The sequence below is a fragment of the Chanodichthys erythropterus genome, chromosome 16 (genome assembly GCF_024489055.1).
Source record: "Chanodichthys erythropterus isolate Z2021 chromosome 16, ASM2448905v1, whole genome shotgun sequence".
Classification (NCBI taxonomy): domain Eukaryota; kingdom Metazoa; phylum Chordata; class Actinopteri; order Cypriniformes; family Xenocyprididae; genus Chanodichthys; species Chanodichthys erythropterus.
In genome coordinates this window covers 11,824,191-11,836,339 of record NC_090236.1, presented here as the reverse complement: position 1 = coordinate 11,836,339, position 12,149 = coordinate 11,824,191, and the positions used below count along the sequence as shown (strand labels likewise).

Here is a 12,149-nt window from a genome sequence, read left to right as displayed (position 1 = left end):
AAAACACATGCGTGCCGAATCGTGGGGCCTGGTCCGTACAGATCATGGATCAACTATGATCCGTTAAACCCCTACTCCTTTTGGAGTCATTCTTTTGTTCTGTCCCATGTTTCCAGGATCCAGTGTTCTCCAGGCTCTATGTTCCCCAGTTTCTAGGGTCCCCATGTTCCCCAGATTTACATGCCAAATAATGAACATATTATAAAGTGTCCTATGTTCCCAAGGATAGGGTAAGGGGAACATAGGGTTAACCATGCAAACTTAGATATTTACCCCTCCTGATGCGAAAACAATTCCAAAAGTTAGGCAGTGACATTGCACTGTTTCATAACATACTTTGTTTGAACATTGCATCTATCCTTTGCGGATAGGGCAATCCCATAATGCATTGAATTAAGCTGAGTGACAAATAATCCAAGATGCTGGACGAGTCAAGAGTAGTGTCAGGTATAATGTTTAACAACAGCAATGTAACTTTTCAACCCTTTTTGCCTCCACAGGGCGAAGTCAGTTTGCTCCATGAGCGACTTCCAGCGTTTAATGGACAGCTCCCCTTTCTTACCAGATAAGGGCAAGTCTGGCGAGCATGAGCGGGATGATGTGACTCCTCCCCTTTCACCGGATGACCTCAAATACATTGAGGAGTTTAATAGTAAGGGTTGGGATCTGCCCACCAGTTCCCTGGCAACTTGTCCCATTCCTGGCCCAGTAATCCCCTCTCCGGTGATGGAGGCCTGGGCAGAGAGGACAGAATCCCAAAGGGCCGAGTCTACTTCAGAAGCATTCCAGCCAGCCTCCTGGTTCCTGACCACCAGCGCTACCTTGACCACCAACACCATGAGTAGCCCCGAGTACTGCCAAAAGCTCCCGCTCAGGGCGACCCAAGGTGGAGACCCGTTTGGGGTGCATGTTCTCCACAGTCCCACTCGAGGGGAGCGGACAGCTCCAGGCACCTCCGAGCAGGAGTACATGTTCTCCAAAGTGACTAACGTAAAGGCAGGGGAGGTAGTAGGAGGTGCAGAGGAGGTGTTTGGAGGAAGGTGGCCGTGTGAGCTTAGGAGTCATTTGGAGGCAGGACTTAGGCCTGGAGAACATCCATCGATTTGCGCTGCTGTCGGGTTTACTTCGTCATTAGAGCTGGAGCTGTCTCGCAATCTGAGTGACGACATGAAGGAAAAGGCGTTTTCTGCCCGGAATGCTATCCGATCGTCTGCCTCTGGATCCAGCCCTCCAGAAAGGCAGCTACGGGACATGGCGTGCCAGACGAATGGTTTAACCACGCGGGGGACTCAGACCACCCAGACCATTAGCGTGGGACTGCAAACGGAGGCTCTTCGCACCATCACAAGCAGCCCTCACCGCTGTCTAACGCCCAAAGGAGGCTCCACACCCATCTCATCCCCTTCTAGGAGCCTGAGGAAGATGCAGTACTCTCCAGTCGTACAGGCCAAGTTTGAACGCCCGTGCTGTTCTCCGAAATACGGCTCTCCCAAGCTCCAACGGAAACCCTCTAATGCTGGCAAAGCAGAACAACCTGTCGGCCAGACCCGTGCTCCCACACCAACAACCACTGCCCAGCAGCCAAAAGGCAACAACGAATCCGCTTGGGCTCGTTCCACGACAACTAGAGACAGTCCCGTTCACACCACCATCAACGACGGCCTCTCCAGCCTCTTCAACATCATCGACCACACGCCCGTCGGTTACGACGCCATGCAGAAGTTCAACAAGTCCCCTAGCCGCTCTCGCCCCACTGAAGCAGGGCCAACAGACCCCAAATCTCCCGGTGTTTGTGCTGCACAGGGGCCTTTAAGGAACTCTCGGGGCCGGTCCCCAAGCCCTGTGCAGCTCATTGTAGAGACGCAGGGTGAGAAAACTCCAGAGGGGATAAGCATCAGACAGGACCTGTCTGCTCCTCCGGGCTACACATTAGCGGAGAACGCTGCACGAATCTTGAATAAGAAACTACTGGAGCAGAGCTTCAGAGAGGAGAGGAGGCTTTCTGCTTCATCTGCAGCTGCTCCGAACAGAACCGGAGACACTGAGAAACCTGGATGTCTTGAGGTAACTGAGAGCTTTATTTTATTACCTAGACTATAGGAAGAATTTATTGCTCTGAGATTGCTCTTTTATAGCTCAGGAGACATAAAGTCACAATGAAATTAAAATTGACCTTATTTATTTCTTAAGCAACATTTCTGGGGCCTGATGTATAAACATTGCGTACGCACAAAATAGGCATTGAAATGTGCATACACAATTTTCCACGCACATATCAGGATTTATAAAAAATAAACATAGCATAAATATGTGTGCAACGTACTGGAGTGGGCGAAGTCATGAAGTAAACAATATGATTTTAAAGGGGTGGTTGATTATGATTTTACTTTTTTAACTTTAGTTAGTGTGTAATGTTGCTGTTTGAGCATAAACAACATCTGCAAAGTTATGACGCTCAAAGTTCAAAGCAGAGGCAGATATTTTCTTTTACAGAAATCGCTTTTTAAGGACAACAACAAACGGCTAGTAGGGACTACAACAAGCTTCTTCCCGGGTTGGTGACATCACTAATTGTAAAATGTACATAAACCCTGCCCCCTGAGAACATGCAACAAAGGAAGTGAGGCCATGTTGGGCTGCTTTAGAGAAGAGGAAGAGTTGTTGTAGTAGACTGTTGTTGCCATGCCGTCATTTTACACCGGACTGCTTCACAAATGATTGTCAACTCAAAGCTGGATTTGCACAAAAGTTTAACGACGGGACATGCTAGTCGATAAGTTGAAACTCCACAGCAACAACATAAATGTATCCATTAACCATTCAGAAACGTCCAGTTTAATTCTCAAAGTTGTAACTTCTCCATCAGTGTCTCTCCATCAGTGTCCGACTCCGGTTTGAACAATGTAAGAGACAATCCTCATTTTGGCTGCGTGAGATTCTCCAGCTTTGTTGTTGTTGAGCAACCAAAGCACAAGCTCTTAAAGCTCCGCCCTCTTCTGGAAAGGGGGCGGGAGCAGCAGCTCATTTGCATTTAAAGGGACACACACAAAAACGGTGTGTTTTTACTCACACCCAAATAGGGGCAAATTTGACAAGCTATAATAAATGAGCTGGATTTTGAGCTGAAACTTCACAGACACATTCTGGAGACACCAGAATTCCATTTCCACATTTAGATTAAACATGCCACTGTCATTAATGGAGTTAACCACTGAAAGTAGGCTACATGAAATCATTACCCAGAAGTTACATTTTTTATATAAATTTAAATAGAAATATTTGCAAATGGATGTGCTGCTTTTGAACACTTTTCCTGCTGTATTTTCATGTTTTACCTGCAGCGAGGATTGCTTGGAGCATGATAATTCTGCTTTAAATTGACTTCTTAATAGCAGAACTCATGTTTTGAGAAGATATTTTTGTGTGAATAAAGATAAATGGTGCATGTTTGACTCCATCTAAGCAGATGGCTTAGCAACATAGACAGTATAATGAGAGACACCGAAGGACTCACTCGTTGATCAAACGGTCCATTGGCTTTGTGATGTCACAGATGTCTTGCATCGTTAAACATGGCATCACGTGGAATGAACTATTCATATGGAAATGATATGCAGATGACGTTATTCATAGTAAAACTAGCCGTTGTAAGCTCCATATATGGTTATTTCGGGGAGGAGATGGGGTGGAGATGCATGTACGCACAGTCTTCCGTTGACTGGGTTTTATAAAGGGAATTTTGCACATGTTCTGGCATATGCATGGTTTTATAAATCTGAAAACTTTTGTGCGTACGCAAAATCAGGCTTTTGTGCATATGCACACTTTTAGGATGAAATCTACGGAAAGATTTATACATGAGGCACCTGGTCTTATTGTCATTTTCATCAAAATTAATTTTTTTTTGGATGATTGCTGACTTTTGATTTCAGACATTAGCAAATCTGAGCACAGTTTGAAATGTTGTTGAGATCTCTTCTGAAACTCTAAAGGAGACACGTGAGAGTCTTTTTCTCAGAAAAAACATCTCAGATGCAGGAGACCTTAGAAAATGTCTCCATTTAGTCTAACCTCATTGCTGTCTTGTGAGAATATCTCATTTGTAATTTTGTTCTTTCCTGCGGGTACATAGACATTCATTTAGTCTCCTTTTTTTAGCATGGGTTGTATATTACCATAGAAATTTGACTGCTTGTAAAAGGTTTTGGTCTTTGGACAATGCAGTTTCAAGACACAAAATTCTGTTATATAAAAGTATCAAGAAGTCTCATTCCCAGCCTTCAAATGCTGCCTGATTGCAGGTCTTATACATCTGATCTGAGCTGCATGCTTTAGCGCGCTGCTTTGTTGCAATGCTAACAGTAGCATAGTCACATGCTGCTTGTAGTTTTTTATTTTGCAGTGAAACTACCTTACATAACTACTTTTGATGCAGGATGTTCTAATTCACCATAATAAAGTTGTATCCAGTGTTTGATGCCTGCCAACCTCTATCCATTTAGAAGATTAATCCCTCACATGAAAGCATGAGAAATGTCAACAGACAGATCAGCATTTACTGTAGGAGCAGCGTCATTGCACAAACCCATGATGCCCTGTTAATGGCCAAAGACGCATTCACAAAGATTTTAACATCATTAAGGGCAGATGGTTGTTTGTGAGCAGTGTATGCATTTGGGATTTGTGTTTGGATAGTACTAGGCATTAATACATAAAGTACAACAGAAGAAAGGGATGAATTCACTAAACACTTTAGCACATGGTATTTCAAGTTGGCACTTAATATTTTGCCTTGTGAAAAGAGATGTTTTTGTACCTTTTATCTCTATTCAATTTGAGAGGTGATTGCCTTATGATACACACTGATCAGGCATAACATTATGACCACCTTCCTAATATTGTTTTGGTAAAAGTAAACGTGATTCATCAGACCAGGCCACCTTCTTCCATTGTGATGCTCACGTGTCCACTGTTTTCGGCGGTGGACAGGGGTCAGCATGGGCACCCTGACTGATCTGCACCCATGCAGCTCCATACACAACAAACTGATGCACTGTGTATTCTGACACCTTTCTATCAGAACCAGCATTAACTTCTTGAGCAATTTGAGCTACAGTAGCTCATCTGTTGGATCGGACCACACGGTCCAGCCTTTGTTCCCCATGTGCATCAATGAGCCTCGGCCGCCCATGAACCTGTCGCCGGTTCAACACTGTTCCTTCCTTGGAGCACTTTTGATAGATACTGACCACTGCAGACCGGGAACACCCACAAGAGCTGCGGTTTTAGAGATGCTCTGACCCAGTCGTCTAACCATCACAATTTGGCCCTTGTCAAACTCAAATCCTTACTCTTGCCCATTTTTCCTGCATCTAACTCATCAACTTTGAGGACAAAATGTTCACTTGCTGCCTAATATATCCCAACCACTAACAAGTGCCGTGATGAAGAGATAATCAGTGTTATTCACTTCACCTGTCAGTGCTCATAATGTCATGCCTGATCGGTATATTATATTATATTATATTATATTATATTATATTATATTATATTATATTATATTATATTATATTATATTATATTATATTATATTATATTATATTATATTATATTATATTATATTATATTATATTATATTATATTATATTATATTATATTTTTATTGCACTGCTGTGATGTTAACTGTGCAAAATTTAAAGGCAAAATACAATTTGATTAGATTATATTTATTATATTATATTTTGGGGAGAAATATGACCTGGACGTGTTTTGAGATTCTGCTATATTGTCTTATAATGTTTATATTATAAAGGACAGCGAGGCTGCTTTTACAGGTTACACCTTGGATGCGTGCGACCCGCCGGACTTGCCAGATGACCGATGTAGTGCTAACCTGAGTCTGATGTGCTTGTGTTATTTTGACAAGTGTGTTGACTCCTGTTTTTCTGGGTTGTCTCCAGAACCATACTGTCTTACTAACTGCACCCTGGGGACTGTAACGCAGCTTGCGCTCGCCGTGCAGTAAGTTCCACCGATCCTACTTGACCTTTGACCTCACAGTGACCTCACTAGTGTTTCGTCTCACTGATTTTGATGGATTTCTCTCACCGCATGCCACACAGTTTCTAGACACTGTATCACCGCTATAGGCATTATGGGAAATAATATTGTGCGTGCTTCGTTGTGGTCACACTTTCTTTGTCCTCATGTAGGTGTGAGCATGCCCATCGTCTGGTATTAATTGACGTCACTAATAACCAGTCATCCAAAAAGCTATTAGAGTTTTTATTGGACTAAAATTATCATGCATATGGGGTGGAATGTCATATGCCAAAACACAAGAAACTTTGGCTGATACACAGTGGCTCAAAGATACATAAATGTCAAAGAAAATGTGATTTATATTAATGAAAAGTTTCTCAAATAGATGTTTTGAAAGAAAAAATAGTGTTTAAAATGAAGACAAAAAGTGTTTGCACACTTTTTAAAGTGACATAAGTGTCCAAATGCTTTTGGAGTCACTGTATATCAAACTCAGAAGTGGCTTTTTGGATGCCGTTACCATTTTGACTATTAATATATAATCACTTTTTAAAATTTTTCTTAGGTCCTTTGGCTGCTAGGTGTTTGTGTGTTTGTATTTTTATTATGTTTGTCCATTTCAAAGGGTCTTAACCTCACCTGTCCTACTGATGGAGACTACAGCGTAACGTCCTGTGCTTCCTGTAATGTTTCCGGTCTGGTGTTAACAGGACGTGAGCATGCTAGCAGTGTTAGTGGTGTGTTAGAGAGCCGGTTTGGGTTCATTGGCTGCTGTTTGTGCCTTTGCTACAGCGTTTAACACCTGCTGCTAATGCTGGGTCTCATTTCTTCACATCTAACAACAACTTTATGCTTGGTTGAATGTTTTAATTTTGTTTTTTAATATTTATATTTCATTTTTATAGCCTTAGGAGTTGCTTTTGTGTTTTTTTTTTTTTTATATTTCAATTTAATTATTATAATTTTTAATTATTTTTTATTTCCATTTTAGATTTAGTCATTTTAATATTTTAATGTAATTTAAACAAGTTTTCATCTAATATTTATATTTAATTTAATTTCAGCTTTATTTTTAGTTAGCGTAAATAATTAGCAATAAAAACAGCTGGTTTGTGTTGGTTATGGTGTCACTGGAGTATATAGACAGAATGTTTTCACCTCTGTTGAACTGCGAGACTCTGTTCAAATTCACTTTATATCAGCTTCAAAGTCTCGCCCAAAACCTGAAAGCAGACTCAAGTAGTTGTAGTAAATCCCTCTTTTTGAATTATTCAAACCACAGAAAATATCCACCTCTCACATTGAAATCTCATTCATTTTTAATTTTTGTTTTATCCCTCAGAGATTTGTTTAGAATAAATCAAGCTGAAACTATGTATTTCCTCAAAAGCAGAAGTTCAGTCCAAAACAAGCTGAATATTCTTCTTTGCTATCTGCTACAGAATGCATGAAATGGATGTTTATTGATTTTAGTTAATAGTTTAATCCTTAAAAGTACTAATACTTTCAGACTAGTGCTATTTTAGTATTATTTATATATTATAGTATTTTTTTTAATATTTTGAAAACTTTTATTTGTACATTTTCAGTTTTCATTTTAATTTAGTTATGTGCTTTTGTCATTTTTTTATTAGTTTTAGTTTGTTTTTATTATTTCTATTTAGCTTCAATTTTATTTCAGTTTTAGTAATACTTCAACTTATCTTAACAGTGACAGTTTTCCATGTAATATTTATATTTTATTTTACTTCAGCTTTATTTTAAATAACAAAAAAAAAATGTAATAGTTCTATTTTTTTTTGCATTTCTGTTTAGCTTTATTTATAGTATTGTTTATATTTTAAAATAGCTTTTTCAGTATTTCAGTAAAATTTCAAATTTGAATTTTATGTGCTTTTGTCATTTTTTTTATTATTTTGTAATTTTATTTTTTAATTATTTCTATGTAGCTTGAATTAATTTTTATTTTAGTAATTCTAGTACTTCAACTTTAACTTATTTGATTTCATTTCTGTATTCAATTAAGTTTTCTAAGTTAATGAACACTGTAACTACTAGAAAACTATTTAATGGTTTTTATTTTACTTTATTTTAAAACAAATTTTAATAGTTCTACCTTTTTATATTTCTATTTAGCTTTATTCATAGTAATTGTAAATTGCTTTTATTTTTAGATTTTCTGTTTTCATTTGCATTTAGTTGTGTGCTTTTGTCATTTTTATTAGTTTTAGTTTTTTTAGTATTTCTAGTTAGTATTTCAGCTAAGCTTTATTTATAGTATTTTTAAATATTTTAAATTATCTTTTATTTTTAGATTCTCAGTTTTCATTTTAATTGAATTATGTGCTTTCGTCATTTTTATTAGTTTTATTTTTTTATTTTTGCTATTTAGCTTTCATTTATTTTTATTTCAATTGCAGTTTTTGGTAATCCTAGTAATTCAACTTAATTATTTACTTCAGTTAGTTGCCAAGTCAACATGTTTTTTTTTTTCCATCTAATATTTATATTTTATTTTATTAAAGCTTTATTTTAATTACCAGTTTTAGTTTTAGTTAACAATAACACCACTGTTGCAGATCTACCACCAACTAACTTAGGAAAACAATGTTCCTGCAGAGTTTGAAAGCCCATATGTTTTCTTCTTTGACTGTAGGACTTGCCACGTTCGCCAGTGGCTCCACCTCTGGACTCCTGCTTCCTGCGTCCGGCTCGTCCTGCCAACCGCCGACCTCCGTCCCGCTGGGCCGCCCACTCGCCATCATCCTCACCCAACTACAAGGAGCGCACAGAGAGGTTCCGCTTCCCCTCGCCCGTCAGACCGGTTCACACCATCCCGGAGATAGAGGAGCCCGGTCAGGAGCTTTCCCCGCACCCTTAACCAGCCTAAACTACATCCCTTTGCACTTTCTTTTAACCAACCTGTTTACCACAACCCCTTTTAGTTGTCACGTGTGAATATGAATTGAATAGACCCACAGAATTTAGAAGGCATTCTCGTTTTACTTCTGAAATGCCCAAAAAAAGCAAAATCCCTGTTTTATGCTTTCACTTTCCTTTACTATCCCCGTTTCCAGCCTGACCACACGTACGCACACCGCCGGAGCGACGGAACCATCGAGAACCTTTCTAAGAACCACTGAACTGCCACTAGAGGGCAGAGTTCTGTGAGCACCAGCTGAACTGAACCATTCGGAAAACCTTCTAGAACTTCCGCTTTGGAATTATCACGGACCTGGAATGTACTGACGCAAAACACCGCAAAGTGTTCCATAAGAGGTGCCTACACACACGTGACCTCGCTACGGTCCTGTACTCGTGTGTGTGTCAATGTACATGTATGCAATACATATGACTTTATATGTGTTGGTTGTAAAACATTGAACTTCTTTTCAGATGTTCTGAAAATATAACTGGATAGTAATAATATTTGTCAGAACAGCATAAAAGTTTACATGTATTTATGTTCTGTTTTTTTTTTTTTTTTTGGTTCTCTATTTCGGAAGGTTAAATATCATTTGTTAAATTATGTTCTGTGTATATAGTTTACAAAACTATTTTCTTATTTTCCTCGTACATCCCATTTTGTTGAAAACCTTTGATGCTTGAATTTAAAAAGACTCAGTTGTATTTGTAAAGAGAATTAGATCAAATCTAAAGGAGAAAATCACACACTCTAGTTCGACAGGGACGAATGATATACATGATGTCAATCATAACAATGTATTTTAAAACCCAATGTAAAACTGAATGTTCAGCTCTGTACATGATGACAGGAGAGTTTATTGACACTGATTATACTTGTGCACATTTTCCCAAGTCACTATGGAAGCTTGTTTCCACCATGAAATGAAAAATAAAAAATATAATTGCAACTTTTTATCTCACAGTTCTGACTTTTTTCTCAGAATTGTGAGATATAAACGCACAATTGCAAGTTATAAAGTCAGAATTGCGAGTTATAGTCAGAATTGCGTGATATAAAGTCAGAATTACAAGTTATTGAGTGAGAATTGTGAGTTATAGTCAGAATTGCGATATATAAAGTCAGAATTACAAGTTATTGAGTGAGAATTGTGAGTTATAGTCAGAATTGCGATATATAAAGTCAGAATTATGAGATATAAACACAATTGTGAGTTATAAAGTCAGAATTGCAAGATATAAAGTCAGAATTGCGAGTTATAAAGTCAGAATTGCGAGATATAAAGTCAGAATTGCGAGATATAAAGTCAGAATTGCGAGATATAAAGTCAGAATTGCGTGATATAAAGTCAGAATTGCGAGATATAAAGTCAGAATTGAGAGATATAAAGTCAGAATTGCGAGATATAAAGTCAGAATTGCGAGATATAAAGTCAGAATTGCGAGATATAAAGTCAGAATTGCGAGATATAAAGTCAGAATTGCGAGTTATAAAGTCAGAATTGCGTGATATGAAGTCAGAATTATAAGTTTTAAAGTCAGACTTGCGAGATATAAACTCAATTCTGACTTTTTCTCAGAATTCTTTATAACTCGCAATTGTGAGAAAAAAGTCAGAATTGTAAGATATAAAGTCAGAATTATGAGATATAAACACAATTGTGAGTTATAAAGTCAGAATTGCAAGATATAAAGTCAGAATTGCGAGATATAAAGTCAGAATTGCGAGTTATAAAGTCAGAATTGCGAGATATAAAGTCAGAATTGCGAGATATAAAGTCAGAATTGCGAGATATAAAGTCAGAATTGCGAGATATAAAGTCAGAATTGCGTGATATAAAGTCAGAATTGCGAGATATAAAGTCAGAATTGCGAGATATAAAGTCAGAATTGCGAGATATAAAGTCAGAATTGTGAGATATAAAGTCAGAATTGCGTGATATAAAGTCAGAATTGAGAGATATAAAGTCAGAATTGCGAGATATAAAGTCAGAATTGCGAGATATAAAGTCAGAATTGCGAGATATAAAGTCAGAATTGCGAGATATAAACTCAATTCTGACTTTTTTTCAGAATTCTTTATAACTCGCAATTGTGAGAAAAAAGTCAGAATTGTAAGATATAATGTCAGAATTGCGTGATATAAAGTCAGAATTGCGAGATATAAAGTCAGAATTGCGAGATATAAAGTCAGAATTGCGAGATATAAAGTCAGAATTGCGAGATATAAAGTCAGAATTGCGTGATATAAAGTCAGAATTGCGAGATATAAAGTCAGAATTGCGAGATATAAAGTCAGAATTGCGAGATATAAAGTCAGAATTGCGAGATATAAAGTCAGAATTGCGAGATATAAACTCAATTCTGACTTTTTTTCAGAATTCTTTATAACTCGCAATTGTGAGAAAAAAGTCAGAATTGTAAGATATAATGTCAGAATTGCGTGATAATAACTTGCAATTGTGAGATAAAAATTCGCAATTACCTTTTTTATTTTTATTTAGTAGCAGAAAACAGTTTCTATACAAAACCCTAAAGGAATATCCACGGGATTTCAGTTGGAAATTCTGTCATAACTAAAACCAATCATAAAGGACAGTTAAAGTCAATTGCATTATTTATTATAGGAGTTTTAATTATTTGTTTGTAAATTTTTTAATATTTAATAAAAGAACCATTGAGGCAGTTAATGATTGGTTGTTTGTTGCTTAGAAAATGGCCAGAAAATGGTTAAAAGTGCTGCAAACACCCTTTCAAAATAACAAGCGTGCAATGTTGCTCAACGCATGTTTAAAATGAACCTTAACCTGGGGTTAAAAAAGACAGATCCAGGATTAAATTTGACCCTATTTAATTTCTTAACCCTTGTGCTGTGTTGAAAATCATTTACCTAATTTGGTGTTCTCAGCCTTTTAAATTGCTTGTAAATTTCCCATTGCACTATATTATTACTAAATATTGCATTCAGTCTTTTTGTCAACTTGTTTAGTTTTTAATTGATTGAAAGAAAAAGAAAACTGAGGTGGATAAGCTCAGATAAATGAGGCCTGTGATCAGTCAGTTTCAAAAGAAATACAAAACCTGTCCTAATTGAAAGATCAAACCCAATATTCAGTAAGTCAGTTTTAGTCCATTCTGATGACTTTAACTATAATTTTCAGGAAAAAGAAAACCCTCTCCAG

At 37.4% G+C, this 12,149-nt stretch overlaps 1 protein-coding gene across 4 annotated transcripts in view; it reads left to right on the top strand.

Annotated features, from left to right (window-relative positions):
* The window catches only part of LOC137002443 (microtubule cross-linking factor 1), a 74,380-nt gene extending 63,543 nt beyond the window's left edge, over positions 1–10,837 (top strand). Inside the window, exons 14-16 of one of the 4 annotated variants that reach the window (XM_067362078.1) lie at positions 501–2,064; positions 8,699–8,897; positions 9,120–10,837. In XM_067362078.1, the coding sequence (XP_067218179.1) occupies positions 501–2,064; positions 8,699–8,897; positions 9,120–9,124 (1,768 nt within the window). In that variant the 3' untranslated portion in view covers positions 9,125–10,837. Of the gene's footprint in view, positions 1–500; positions 2,065–5,960; positions 6,022–6,667; positions 6,839–8,698 lie in introns of those variants that run through there. The other 3 variants (XM_067362079.1, XM_067362080.1, XM_067362077.1) reach the window with 3 other exon arrangements.
* The last annotated feature ends 1,312 nt before the right edge of the window (positions 10,838–12,149 follow it).